The sequence below is a fragment of the Hippopotamus amphibius genome, chromosome X, assembly GCF_030028045.1.
Source record: "Hippopotamus amphibius kiboko isolate mHipAmp2 chromosome X, mHipAmp2.hap2, whole genome shotgun sequence".
Lineage (NCBI taxonomy): Eukaryota > Metazoa > Chordata > Mammalia > Artiodactyla > Hippopotamidae > Hippopotamus > Hippopotamus amphibius.
The window spans coordinates 6,442,695-6,456,957 of NC_080203.1; the positions used below are offsets into that span (position 1 = coordinate 6,442,695).

The 14,263-nt window shown below is 50.7% G+C and overlaps 1 protein-coding gene across 1 annotated transcript in view; it reads left to right on the plus strand.

Moving 5' to 3' along the window:
- Window positions 1–7,306: 7,306 nt before the first annotated feature.
- The window catches only part of TMEM185A (transmembrane protein 185A), a 35,950-nt gene continuing 28,993 nt past the window's right edge, over window positions 7,307–14,263 (plus strand). Inside the window, exon 1 of the mRNA XM_057718633.1 lies at window positions 7,307–7,469. Coding sequence (XP_057574616.1) covers window positions 7,432–7,469 — 38 coding nt within the window. The 5' untranslated portion in view covers window positions 7,307–7,431. The remainder of the gene's footprint in view (window positions 7,470–14,263) is intronic.

Sequence of the window (14,263 nt, forward strand, 5' to 3'; positions counted from 1 at the left end):
TCCCTGTGTCATGCCCAAAGCTTTGAGTAAACTGATGGTCTTGTGAATGTGACTATGAGGTTTTGCTTTTTGAGCCTGAGTGTGAGAGGCAGAGGGGTGTCTTGTCAGCCACCCACAGGGCCAGCCAGGGCTTTGGTGTCCCCGATCAGGGTGTTTGAGCAGAGGACAGGCTGTAGCAGATGGCAGGCGTGGTCCTGGGGTGCTCCCCTAGGCTCCAGAGGCCCCCAGACTCGAATGAGGATTTGGGAAGGAGCCAGGCAGAAGAGGGCTTTGGGGTCCCGGTGATGCCGGCTGTGAAAGGAGTCAGCTGCCCCAGAGAGGTGGACGGGGCAGCACCCACCACATCCCATCTGACCTGCGCTGGGCTGGCCGGGGGCGGGACGTGGGAGCAGATGCCGCTGCAGGCGAGCTGCAGCCCTGGACCACGTCATGAAATTGCTGCTTTTGAGACAATGGGTGCTCCAGGACCAGACCCCCGTGGGGCTCTCCCGGGGGAAAGCAGGGATTACTAGTGCCCTCTCATGAAGTGAACTGATTGATGGGGGACAATGCTCACTCAGAGGGGCGCCAGCAGGCAGAGCAGCAGATGCCCACTCATGCTCAGAGCACCCCAGGGACACTCAGGGAGGCATTTCCAGGGGCATATCCTCCCCAATTGACTCCTGATGAGCACACACCACCCCGGCATCCAGCCAGTCTTAACTACGGTGGGGCAGAGCACACAGGAGTTCCCTACCCATCAGCAGGAAGGTCTGATCTTCTCTAAGTGCCCTGAGCCTGCCCCCTTAGGGGCTTGTGTGCATTGTCTCCGCCATGCCCCTGTTTCTTGAGAAGCCTCCATTCCCCTGCCACAGCTAATGTCTGCTCTGAACTCCAGCCTCCTTGGCAAAGGGCTGACCACCTGCCAAGCTCTCTCCTTCCCTCCTCTGTGGCAAATATCACTGACTGCTGCTTTAGGGGCCTTTATGAGCAAGTAAGGGGTCCCAGGTCTTTGCCTGTTCTTGGTCACTGAGCTGAGGCTGGGCACAGGGATAGGGCTGGGATGGTGGCAGGATACAGGGTGTGAAGCCAAGGGACATTCACAAGACAGTAACAGGGTGCAAAGCCATGTGTGCTCAAGCATCCAGAAGAAGCTGCATCCAAAGGGCCTGGATGCTCAGATACTCACACCTGTGTGGATGCTGTGAGAGTCCATCAGCCCCGTGGTTGCTGTGCTTTGAAGACAGGCTTGCCACCTGCCTGACATCCAGTCTGCCCAGGGGAGTGAGCCTGTAGGAGCACGTGGGGCCACCAAGCAGCTGGGAGAGAAGGGGAGCAGAGTGGTCCATGGAATGAAAGAGCAGGGCCCATGCCTGTGCAGAAGAGCTGCCTTCAGAGGGCCGTGCCTCTGACCTCCATGTCCAGGACCTTTCTCCTTCCTCACACCCTCTGTGCTAGGTCCCACCTCTCCTCCAGGGTCTCATCTTCCTTTCAAGGAAGGTGATGTCTTGATGGGGTTTAGGAAGGCCCCTGTGGGCAGGGTCCAGCATCAGGCTCTCAGTTTCCTCATCTGTAGAATGGAGAGTATAACCATACAAGTTCTGAGCCTTGATATGAGATTGTACTAGGTTCCTAGAGCTGTCCAACAGGGTACAACAAATTGGGGGTGGGAGGTGCGACTTCTCTCACGTTTCTGAAGGCTTAAGGGAACAAAGTTACAGTGCTGGCAGGGCCATGGTCCCTCTGATGGCTCTGGAGGAGGATTTTTCTTGTTACTTCCATCTTGTGATGTCCCCAAGTCTTCCCTGGTTTATGGCTGGATTACTCCAGTCTCTGCCTTCATTTTCACATGGCTGTCTCCCCTCTGGACATGCCTACATCCAATTTTCCCTCTTCTTATAAAGATTCTGGTCATATGGGATTTGGCCCAGTCTAATGACCTCATCTTAACTTGACTACATCTGCAAAGGCCCTATTTTCCAATAAATTCCCCTCGCAGGTACTGGGGATGAGGATTTCTGCATATCTTTTGGGAGGCATAATTTAAACCATAACAAATATGACACAAGGCGTCACCTGCATATGAAGTGCCTGACCCAAAGTAGGTGCTCAATGACAAGGAGCTATTATTACTGAATATCCAAGATGTATCTTCCCCCACATTTTAACATTCCCGAATCTGTACATGTCTTATGATCCACTTGTACATTGCTTGATGCATTTTTTTCTTTTTCCATTTAAAATATGTTATCAGGGACTTCCCTGGTGGTCCAGTGGGTAAGACTCTGCACTCCCAATGCAGGGGGCCCGGGCTCAATCCCTGGCCGGGGAACTAGATTCCGTGTGCATGCCGCAACCAAGAGGTCTGCATGCTTCAACTAAGATCCCGTGTGGTGCAACTAAGATGCAGCATGGCCAAATAAGTAAGTAAGTAAGTAAATAAATAAATAAATGTTTTTTAAAAATAAAATATGTTATCAAATGGATGAAGTGTCTCACATCTATGCAAATATGGTATGACTTGTTCCATAATAAGACTCAAAAAGCCTCAGGGTGTCCATGCCCTGCAAGAATGTGGTGGGAAAATGCGAGGCGGCTGCCCACAGATATTGCCTGCAGTTACTAGAAACTGAGGAAGCAGAGACTTCTCTGGTAGCACAGTGGTTACAACTCCACACTCCCAATACAGGGGGCCCGGGTTCGATCCCTGGTAAGGAAATTAGATCCTACATGCTGCCACAACTGAGAGTTTGCATGCCACAACTAAGAAGCCAGTGAGCTGCAACTAAGGAGCCTGTCTGCCATGACTAAGACCCAGCGCAACCAAATAAATAAATATTAAAAAGAAATTGAGGAAGCAGAGATCTTGGTTCCGGCAGAGGTGGGGGACCCAGGCTGAGGCCTGGGAGGAGGGGGAGCTGCTTGCTAGTGGGGCTCTTGGGTGGGTCAGACTCCCAAATTCATTTCCTGAGCACTCGCTGAGCACCTATGGTATACCGGGCTGCAGGGGTGCAGGGGGGTAGCGGGGAGCCCACGGACCTCCTGAGCTGAGCCCTCAGGAGACAGTGGTCCGGGAGACCCCCCACCCTCACCCCAGAATGCAGGGAGGCCAGGGCAGGGTGGGGCTCTGTCCATGGGGCTGGAGAAAACATTTTAGGAGGTAGCAGGATCCCAGCGTAGACCAGAGACTGTGACAAAACAATCTACCTGTCTGACAAATGTATGGAGTTGTTAGGGGAACCACTGACGGAAACCACCCGCCCTGGCCAGGCATGATGGTAACCACTTGCAGGAGTTATCTTACAACAGGAGGTCCTGGTAAGAAGCACAGAACTAACACGCTACCACCAACCAGAAGAATTCAGGAAAGGTCAAAAGGAGAGAGGAGACGCCAGTCCACATGTCCTACCAACCTCCTAGAATCTTTCTTGCTGGAATCCATGTTGGCTGAGTGATGCATGTGCCACCAGGAAGGACCCTGAGTCAGAATGATTGGCCAGAGACCATCTGGAAACTAACACCATTGCCATCAAGCCCGAGACTGCGAGCCACGGAGCAGAACAGTCTTCCTGGGTTCCCTCACTCTGCTGCTCTCTGCCTGGGCACCCTTCCCAATAAATTCTCTTGCTTTGTCAGCACGTGTATCTCCTCAGACAATTCGTTTCTGAGTGTTAGACAAGAGCCCACTCTTGGGCCCTGGAAGGGGTCCCCTTCCTACAACAGAACTGCCTTACCGAGATGTTGCTTCACAGAGGCCCAGGAGTCTCCGTCTCCACCTGGGAAGCCTTCCTGGAGCCCCTGGCGGCAAGAGAGGTCCGGAGTGGAAGCACAAGGACATCCTGGTGGCTCTAGAGGCCCAGATACCGCCTCACCACTTGCCCTTCCAACAGGAAACAGCCGCTGCTACCTTCCTCCTGGGAAGCTTGCTTCAGGAGAGGTGCTCATCCACCCGCTCCCAGGGCCAAGTGACAAGAGGGCCAGTGGGGCCTTGACACGCCCCTCTCTCCCTCTTGTCTCAGGAGCTACAGTTTGCAAGTCTTGAGCGAAGCCTCTCCGGTGAGGGGTGGCCCCTCATGGGCTCTACAGAAGATGGGGGCTGCTGCAATCTAAGCAGAACCAAAGATTCTACCACCTCAGTCCCTTCCACTGCACCCCAGCCTCTTCACAGGCCCCCAAACCCAGCCCTTGTGTTCTACTGCACCCCTGCCAGGCTCCAACTGCCTCCCAGGGAGCTCTCAGGACCAGAAAGACCATGTACTTACCAAGTCAAGCTCAAGTAGCCAGAAACAAAGGGTGCTCTCAGAAAGTGGGGAGTGGGGGGCATGTGCGTCTTGCAAGTGAAGTCTTGGGGACTCCAGGGATTTTCTCATTGGTGGCATTCAGGGTGTGGCCTTTTAGGAAATCAGAGTGGAGAATTTCTGGTTGAGAGAGGGCCAGCCTGGCTGAAGAAGTTGTCAAGCTGGTCCCCCAGGAACCCTGGGCTAGGCGCCCCTCCACCCCTGCCTGTCCCGGGCTTGGCTCCCAGCTGTCCCTCCCTCCACTGGAGCAGATGTGAAGCTGGTCTAAGTCCTCTTACTCCATGCCCCTCCACTCTGCTGCTGCGGTGACCTGGGGGAGGAGCCCTGGTGGCATGGAGAGCTGCGCCACAGCCACTTCCTTCCCTGACGCAGGTCCTCCATGACCAGAGTGTCTGAAGGCACCAGAATTCTCTTCTTTCAGGGCCCTGCTCTTCAGAAGCCTGCCCTCCACCCCATCACATTGGAGTCAATACAAATGTTGGATTGGACAAACCACCAACTTATCAGAAGGGTGGCACAAATCCAAGATAGTCTTTAAAAACATGGTCCAGATATACACTGAATTTTCTGGAACACTGTAACATGTGTCCACTCCAAAGCCACATGGATGTTCTTTCTGGCTTATTTGGGGCTCGTGCCTTTTCAATCCAGAGCCATTTCATGCCTGTGTGTGAAAATTGTTGGGAGCCTCTAAGTAAGGTGGCTTTGAAATGTGGTGGCCAGTCCAAGGTGGCTAGAGGAGAGGATGAGGGTGTCATCCTGTGCATGGCTCAGGGTCTTTCCTCAATGTTCAGGTCATTCATGGGTCTGTCCGCACAGGCCAGTGACGCTTTGGGCCTCTGCCCAGGGTGAGATACTGAGCAAGGGGTCTGAGGTGGGCAGCAGATTGGCAGCAAGGGTTTTTGTACTTGTTGGAGAGGGGACAGGAGGGACTCCCGGATGTTCTGATTCTTATTTCCATGGGAGCACCAGAAGAGTACATGGTGGGGCCGCCAATAAAGTTGATGCAGTCTAGGTTCATCCATTTCTCGAAGGTTGGGGATGGGAAGCCTTGGGTAGTCCAATTCTTCCCATATGTCCTCGTGTACAGGCCTCTATGCTCTCTTGGCAATTTGGCTTGTCAGAGCAAGAGAATACATTGACAGTTGTTTGTGTATTGGTGTCCTGTTCCCCAGGCTAGGCAGCCCCCATGGCCTGGTCATGTGGGGGAGAGGGCACTGCGGGCCTCAGAGCAGTGGGTCAGCTCTGGGACACCCCAGGACCTCACCAGATTAGTGCCTGCCCTCGAGGCTCTGGACTCTGAGCAGCCTACCTTGTGAAGCTCTTGAAAGGGCAACAGCACCTGGTACTCAAGTGCCTTAACCTGACAATCTCAATCTTGATGCATATTTGGGATGAGGCCACCAGTAATTAAGGTGGTGCTGGCCAATCTGGTCACTGGCAAGTACCTCTTTCTTGCAGAGTGTGGGCTGCAGTTTCGGCAGGACCCCAAGTCCTACATCTTTAGTAGCTGGGCAGCTAAGGGCACATCATACAAGCTTCTTTGCGCCTCATCTTTCTCTTCTATATTTATATGTTCATTAGGAACCCCTCAGGGGTAGACACTGGACTCCACTTGGAGGATGGGTAGGGGAGCTAGATCAAAACTCTGGACAGGGTTCTGGTGCTTCAGCAGCTAACAAACTTGATTCAGGTTACTCACCTTTAAAGACTGCTCATATAATAATACCCACTCCCCAGTGGGTTTGGGAAGTCTAATTACCACTTGTGAAATGTTTGCAAGTTCTCAGAAGAAAGGTGATGCATCATGGCAAAGTATGACTATCATAATTGTGATCTTCTCAAGTTGCCCCCAGGGCTAAATCCTATAAAGTTGGCATTTGTGAAATTCTGCTATTGTAACAAAGTACAACTATTATCCATGATGATACCAGACTAACCTCTAAGGTATTGCTGTGCTCATGGAAAACTAACTCAGCCGGAAGTGAAGAAGGTAGACCAGGCCACTTGCTGTGAGCTTGTCCTGCTCTCTAATGCCAAAAGTAAACAGACTCCTTGAGGAGGTAGGCCTATTAAGAAGTACCAGATAGCAGTTCTCTGAGCACCGAATGTGCACCAGGCAGTGTTATGCACGCTACCTCACTGAATCTTCCCAACAAGTTTAGGAAGTAAGTTTTATCATCTCCATCTTGCAGAGGAGAAAATATAAGGCTCAAAGATGTTGATTTGCCCAAGGAAAATGAACCTGCCAGTTATAAATAGGATGGCTTAGAGTGGAAGAAGAGCTGGGCCAGGTGGGAGGTGACCACAGAGTCTAGGCAGGAGCCAAGGAGTCTCTGAACTAGGTTAGCAAAGTGAGGATGCCTTCCAGGTTTCCACTTTGGGCAACTCCCCGTCCCCCAACCCCATGAATAGGTCTGCTGCCAACGGAGAGAGGCAACCGAGGAAGGGAAGGCGGTAGGGAGGGCAGATGACTTTGGTGCAGGGTAGCCCGAGTTTGGGACTGCCAGCCTATCTCCATGGCGCTGGCTTGGGCCTTGGGAGGGAAGCTGAGACGCAGCCACTGGCAGATTTGACAGGTGAAGCCTGGGAGAAGATTGCCAAAATGCAACGTGTCACCCGGGCCACAACCCCTAAGGCTCAGTTCTCGCTGGGGGAAACCTCCAGAAGGCAGCGCGGGCCAAGGTGACAGGTGTCCAAGAAGATCTCCCCGCGGGACTCCCGGGAGGCGCGCTCCCTCCCCGCGGGCCTGCACCGAGTCAGTGGCCCCTCTCGGTTCTCCGTGGCTCCCCCTGGGCCCCCTGTCCCTCCGGCCTCTGTCGCCCCCGCCGTCTCCTCCGCCCCGTGCGGGAGCCGAGGGCCTGGGCCTCTGCGCGCCGCGAAACGGGGCGGCGCCGTCGCGCATGGCGCGCTGCATTTTTCCCGCCAGAGGGGGTGTGGCTCTGGGCGCATGCGCGGAGGCCTTACGGAAGCCCGGAAGGGGGCGGGGGCGGAGGTCAGGTTTCTCGGGCGGCGGCGGGCGGCGGCGGGCGGCGGCGGGCGGCGGCGGCGACGCGGCTACCGCTGGCACCATGAACCCGCTGTAACGCGCAAGCTGCGCGGCGCGGCGGCAAGGGGGGAGGTGGAGGAGGACGCCACGGTGAAGTTCTCCGCCATGAACCTGAGGGGCCTCTTCCAGGACTTCAACCCAAGGTGAGGCGCCGCCCGCAAGGCTCGGGGAGGCGCGGCGGCCGTGATGCTGCGGCGGGCGGCGGGGCCTGCCCGAGCCTCCCCGGAAAACCGATCGGCCTCGGCGCCGGCCCGCTGCCTCCTCCCGCGCCCAGTGTCTTCAGCCCCGGCCCGTCTCCCCATCTAGAACCTGGCCGCGGCCCTCGCCCCGCGGGAACCCCGTGCCCCTCCGCTTGCTCTCCCTCCTTCCCTCGTCGCTGTCCCAACTTCCCTCTCTCCGCTCCATCTTCTGGCACCCGCTGCCTGCCTCCGTTTCCGGCGCCAGGGCCGGTTCACTTGACCCGACACCCCTACCCCCCACCGCAGCTGTTTCCTGCAGTTCCTCAGGCCCTTGAGGTTTGCCTTGGACGTATGCCCATCCCTCGCTTGTTTGCTCCTTTGTGGAACTTATATCTGGAACACTGTTGAATCCTTAGAGTCCGTGTCAGGGTATGGTTAGGACCTTACGTAACGCCTTTTGGGGGTGAACCTGACAATTTTCCGTACGTGTTTTCTCATCAGCCTTGACTGTAAGTTTACTTGCAGGAAGTAGATATTGCTGTCCTATTTCCCAGATGGGGACTAGCCAGTGGACAGGATGGAAGGAAACACTGGCTGAGGAATCAAGCGTCTGTCCTTGCACTTGCCCAAGTGCTCTGTAACTCTGTTACCTCCCCAGGCTGTGAACTCCTGCTCAAATCTCTGTTCCTAGCAGCTCCCATTGTGTCTGACACATAGTAGGCACTTGTCAGATGTTTGTGGGACTAAAGTGAGCCTGAATTGGAGACCAGGCCGTATGTAACTGGGGGATTCTCTGCTCATTTGAAAAATAAGGAGTTGGCCTAGCTGATCTCCAGAGTCCACTGCTCTGTGAAGGGAGTGCCTAGCTCCCATATGTGCTGGTGGAAGCCACACACTCAATAAACCTTTCCTATGCTAGGTCCCATGCTGGGTGCTTCAGCTGCTGGGAGGGCCCAGCGTGGGAGTGGAGAAGGGCTGGCACATACATGATTGACAGCAATGTACAGGGTTGTGCTGTGGGAGCCTAGCCGAGACCACTGTTGGGGCTGCTTGTGGGGAATGCAAGGAAGTCTTGGGAGAGAGAGAGAGAGGATGAATGTGTGTGTGTTGGGAGTGCAGTCTCCTTAGGGACGGTGACATTTTAAGCTACGAGCCATTGTGACTTCCTGGGTGCTCTTACTCCTCTTGGAGCATCACCGAGTTCGTGTTCTGTCTAGTCTGCAGCGCCAGGGTCCCTGCATAGTGCAGTCATTATTACTGTCAGCCTTGAAGGCGCTCTGCATAGAGGAGCATGTTGAGAGCAGGTAACGGAGAACTGACTGTAGTGCCCTCCTATGCTGCTCCTAGGGGCCAGGGTTGGTCTCCAGGGTAGCAGGGTTGGTGCTGGAGTTGGATAGGCCTTGTGTGTCTACATTGTTTGGCGATGGTGATAAGAAAGATAAGTAGAAGCTGAATTGTTTTGTGTCCTTGGGCCACTCACTTATCTGTCTGTTTTATCGGCAGAATGAGTATAATCTCTCAGCAGGATAGCGAGGCCAAATTAATGATTGATTGCAAAGTGCTTTACATATAGAAGTTTCCAGGACAATTTTGCAAGGTGACAGATCATTCTAAAGCCACAAACAGCTGCCTGGAGTGATCAAACTGAGTTGCCGCAGCAAAAGAGTGCTGCACAGATAACATCCTTAACCATTTTTTCCTGTAGCTTCTTTGTTCCCCCTGAAATTGGCACATGAAAATTGCAGTTAAATACCAGGTATCTAAACAGGTTTGTAGTAAACATCAACATATTTATCAGCCCTTTAATTCTGCCGGGATTGAGAGGCACATCTCCCTAACAAGTTTAAAGGTCTTTTATAGGATGCTGTCTTCCTGATGCCCTGTTGAGTCAGTGGGAGCGAGCGGTGTTTCCTCATGCTGGGGACTGCTGACACGGTGGCCAGCTAATATCTGCAGGTGCCAGTTTTCAGCTGGTGGTGTGTCATGTGTCACGGGCACACCTTGTCTTTGACATCGTTCTTTAATTTTTAGTCTTGCTCCATGCTGAAAAGGAACTTCCAGACAGCTCGAGAGCAAACTGAGGGCTGTAGACAGGAGGTTACCTTGTGCCGGGGCCTCAAACCTTGGTGCTGCTGCTTGGAGTGCAGAGCCACTTCAACAGCCCCCTCCTAGCCCAGCACCTTGGCACATACTGTTCTCTTTGCCAGAAATGTTTCCCTCTCTCTCCTCCTCACCTAGGTAACTCCTGTTTCTCCTTGAGATCTCAGCTCACTTGTTGCTTGCTGAGGGCAGCTTTTCTGACTTCCCCGAACAGCCCACTGAGCCGTTTGTACAATCCATGTAGTGTGCTGTGCTCCTGCATCATACACTCATCTATACCCTTGTATTTGTCTGTGTGCTTGTTTGATTAGTGCCTGTCTCCCCTATGAAACTATAAGCTCCATGGGGACAGGACCATGACTCCGTGCGTTATGGTAGCCTGCATACCCAGAATAGTATCTGGCTCAAAAAGTATTTGTGGGATGGATGGATGAATGAATGAATGACTTACTCTCCAGAGTCACTGTCTTCCTCATGGTCTGTGGCCTGGTTCTCTTTCACCCTCTTCCTTCCTTCAGAATGCAGCCATTCATTCCATTGGAGAGCTGAGAACACTGTGACACTAAGCAGACAGTGGCTGCCTTGACTTTGCGGATTGTGTATGTCACAGAGATAGTCATTGTCATGGTGTGGTGGGTCCCAAGGCATGGGCCATGGCTCCAGATCTCCTTTCCAACCTTTTGATCTTGGCGAGTCTGAATCTGCTGCTGTATCGCCAAGGCTCTGGAAAACTGCCCTGACAGAGAATGATTCACAACTGTCAACACTCAGATGCACAGGACTGCCAGCTGACCCTCTGCCTGTTTCCACATGGCTCGGCACTGGTTGATTCTGAGCTTCTTTTTAGTTACATAGGTTAAGGCTTGCTCAAACAGACACCCTGGATCCACCAAGTCCTTCCCTGAACGCCCAAGGCTTCCTAACAGCTAGAGAGCCCTATTTATGGAATAGGCAGACTCTTAGAACTATACGGGGGTTGCCATATATACATTACTAATAAGAAAAAAATATGAAATTGTACACTTTAAATATATGCAGTTTATTGTATGTCAATTATATCTCAATAAAAGTTCTTAAAAAAAAAAAGTATACAGAATTGACAGACTCAGATCCTGAGGTGTTCCTGGAAGGTAGAGATGTAGGAGTAGGTGGCATTAAGCCGGCACCCTGTCTCTGCCACGGAGCATTGGAATTTCCTGCTACCTTGTGCATTTGCTGGCTCAGAGAAGGCCCTTCAGCCCTGGTAGCCAGGCAGTGCTCAAAGGCTGTGAGGACTCTGCTAGGCCTTCCAAGTCAGCTGCAGTGAGCTCCAGATGGAGTGTGGTGCATCCCGCAGGTATCCTGGACTGGGACAAGGCTGAGGAATGCTGCTCTGGGTGTTCTGTCATGTGGGCGTGGAGTCCTGAGGTCAGTAGCATTTAGAAATGTCCATGCTGCAACTTCTAAAGCCATTCTGGAGCCTGTGCGAGTGATCCTCTCTTATTTGAAGTCAGGAAAATTGAATGTGATTGCTGGTAATTAACAAAAGGCAGCTACCTGGCCTTTAAGAGGAGTTTGTAAAGTATATGCAAAGTATTCCTTCATCACGCATCTCCCTGGTTCCTACTGTATGCCCGAGATGTGCTGGGTGCTCGAAGTATAAAAGTGAATGGGACCTGGTCCCTCTCCACACTCAAGCCTAGTGGAAGAAGCAGAAATGGAAACAGATTAAAATTCAGCAGAGGACGAGGCGTCCAGAGACAGGAACTGAAGAACCAAATGCTGTGGGAGCACCAGAGGCAGAGCCACTAATTCTGTCTAGCGTGGACAGGGAAGGTTCCACAGTTCGATTTTGAAGGATATAATTATAGGCTTTTGTCAGACAGGAGGGCAGGAAAGGCATCTTGGGAGGGACAAAGTATGCAGAGGTGCAGGGTCATGGGAGGGCTTGGTGTGTTAAGATGGTGGAAGGTCAGTGTGGTAGGGGCATTGCAGGCAATGCTTGTCATGGGACTTAAAACTACTACACATAGTGTTAACAATTACTATAAATTCTTTTGACACATTATTATTTTTTTTTTTTTAAGCAGGCTCCAGCTCCATCACTAGTGAGTGTATGTCAGTGCTGGTAATGAACCTTCACCACCCAAGTGTCTGTTTATCTGTCGTTCTGTCATCTCAAACTGCCTATAGTAAGAAAAGCCTGTCAATTATACTGAGGTTATTATTAATAATAGCTATGAGTTATGGGACACCTACCACGTGCCAGGCGCAATGTCAGTGCTCTGTACCCATTATCTTGAGTCTTTACAACAGCCCTGTGAGTTCGATATCAGCCTTGTTTAGCTTGTGACTTCCCTAAAGTCACACAGACAGTGAGGGGCCAAGTCAGGATTCTATCAAGCCGTTTTCCTTTGGAAACCAGTGCTCTTTCCGGTCTGCCACGCCCCTCTCTAATTTAGTGACACCCCCCCACCTGGACCATGACACAGTAGGTCCAGTAAGAAGCCTTCTATTTATGAGTTGTGATTAAACAAAGCAAACCTTGCATTCGAGCTTACGCATCCAAATGAGTATTCTCTTTCAGAGAAGTTGCTTAGGGAAAAGATAAATATATACCTATTCCATTGCTCATACCCCTTGTTACTCATCTGAAATTTCCTTTGAAGCAAATCATATGAGACTCCATCTCATGGCTTTTTTTTTTTTTTTTTTTTTTTTGGGCACACGGGCTTAGTTGCTCCGTGGCATGTGGGATCTTCCTGGAGCTGGGATCGAACCCGTGACCTCTGCATTGGCAGGCAGACTCTCAACCACTGCGCCACCTAGGAAGCCCATCTCATGGCTTTATAATCATATATCATTTTTTAACCAAAATAGTGCCACCTAGTTTGATCACATCCTATTCACTAAACTTGGCTCTGACTGACTTTTGGACGTTTCCAAAAATCCACTCTCAGTGAAGATTTGGCACTGTTGAGGGTATTCAGAAGAACAGACTGCAGGCTCTCAAGGCAAGTCCAGGAGGAAAGCGCCAAGGATGGTTTGAGCAATGAAGTGGAATTAGTGCATTGCCTCCCGGGGGGACTGTTTAAAGGAGACAAGTCTCATTTGAATGCAGAATTTCTGCTTTCAAAAATATCATTCCCATTACTTGCTAATTACACACGTATTTTTCTTGGCTGTGAGTTCTTTGAAGGCCAGGATGGTGAGGTGTTCGGTAAATGTACTGTATGAGTGGATGTTGAGTACAGATAGATGTGAGCCACTGGGAACTCTGTTGTAGGGGAGAGACGGTGGATTGGAGGCGTTTTAGATAGTTTCCTAGGACTTTGGGAATGAAGCTTCCTAATATTGAGCCTGGGGTTTCTAATTGCCTTGCCTGAGCATAGGCCATGCCTGTATAAGAAGACTAGAATTTAAGATGAAAGCCTTGAACTCGAGATAGGCTCTTCATAATTGACAATTCGTACTTTGTCACCTATGACCTAATAGAAAAATGATTGCTAAATTAGATGGTTTCAACTTTTCTTTTTGTAATGCTAGTAGCAACTAAAATAGGTAAAATCCATCATTCACACAGGGCTTCCATATCCCCTTATCTTAATGAGTGTATGTATAAGCAACCCAATATGGAGAGAGTGACTCACCTCGCAGCTGGGAAACAGTTCCCACAGGCCTGGCCTCTGTCTAGTCCTCCTCAAGAGTGATTTGGGGTTTTTTTTGGCTTTTGTACTTTCTTGCCAGTAAATGACTTTAAATTTCGTCCATAAGGTTCTGCTCAGTGTAAGAGGTGCAGTTCCTTTAAAACGTTGGGAGAGCGTCAAGTAGCAGTTTGTCAGTTGGAGCCATTCTCCGAAGTTGTAGGCAGAGAGGCACTCACAGGGATGTGTCACTCAGAGCATGTGTGTGTGCATATGTGCCTAATGGCTCTAAAAAGTCCAGTTGCATTCTTTTGACTTGCAAAAAGCAAGATACTAGAACTTTTATACTCATAGAGTCATCTCTCTACTAGGTATATTTTCCTCCCTCTCTAAATCCTTTTCCCTTCCCCCCAAGGTGGAGAGGGAATTTGAGCCTCAAGCAGAAAGCTCTGTGTACATTTCAGAGAGGGTACTAGCTTTGTAGTTTGACCCATGTGACACTATTTAGTGATCTTGTGCTGGCATTACACATTCAGATGAGAGTGAAGTAAATCTATTTTTAAGGTGTAATTGGAAAAGTGAAATTGAGGAAGTAGTGGTTTGATGCCAGAATATCCATTGGAACCTCCCTTTGCTGGTTTGTGGAGAATTGAGCAGTCTGTTTTTATACTTGGACTCTGGTCTGAATGTTTCTTGAAAAGTAACTCGTAGTTTAGGCTTTTTTAAAAACTAAACTTTCTTATTGCTGTGTTACTGCTGTGTCATAATCTCTTCTTGCCAGTCAGGTTTGAAATTTCCTACTTAATATGCAGTCATCTTTTTCACTTGGGTCTAAATGTATTGGTATTGTTGAGATACTATTCTTCCCCCCCCCCATTAACAACGTGTGTATAAATTCCACCGTTTATAATTTCTGATGGTATTAATTTGTTTTATTTGATTGACTCTGGAGTTGTTCATTTTTTCAAAGAGCCAGCTGTTCATGTTACTTATTGATTTCATTTTGTATCTACATTTCTACTTTTATTTTTTTAT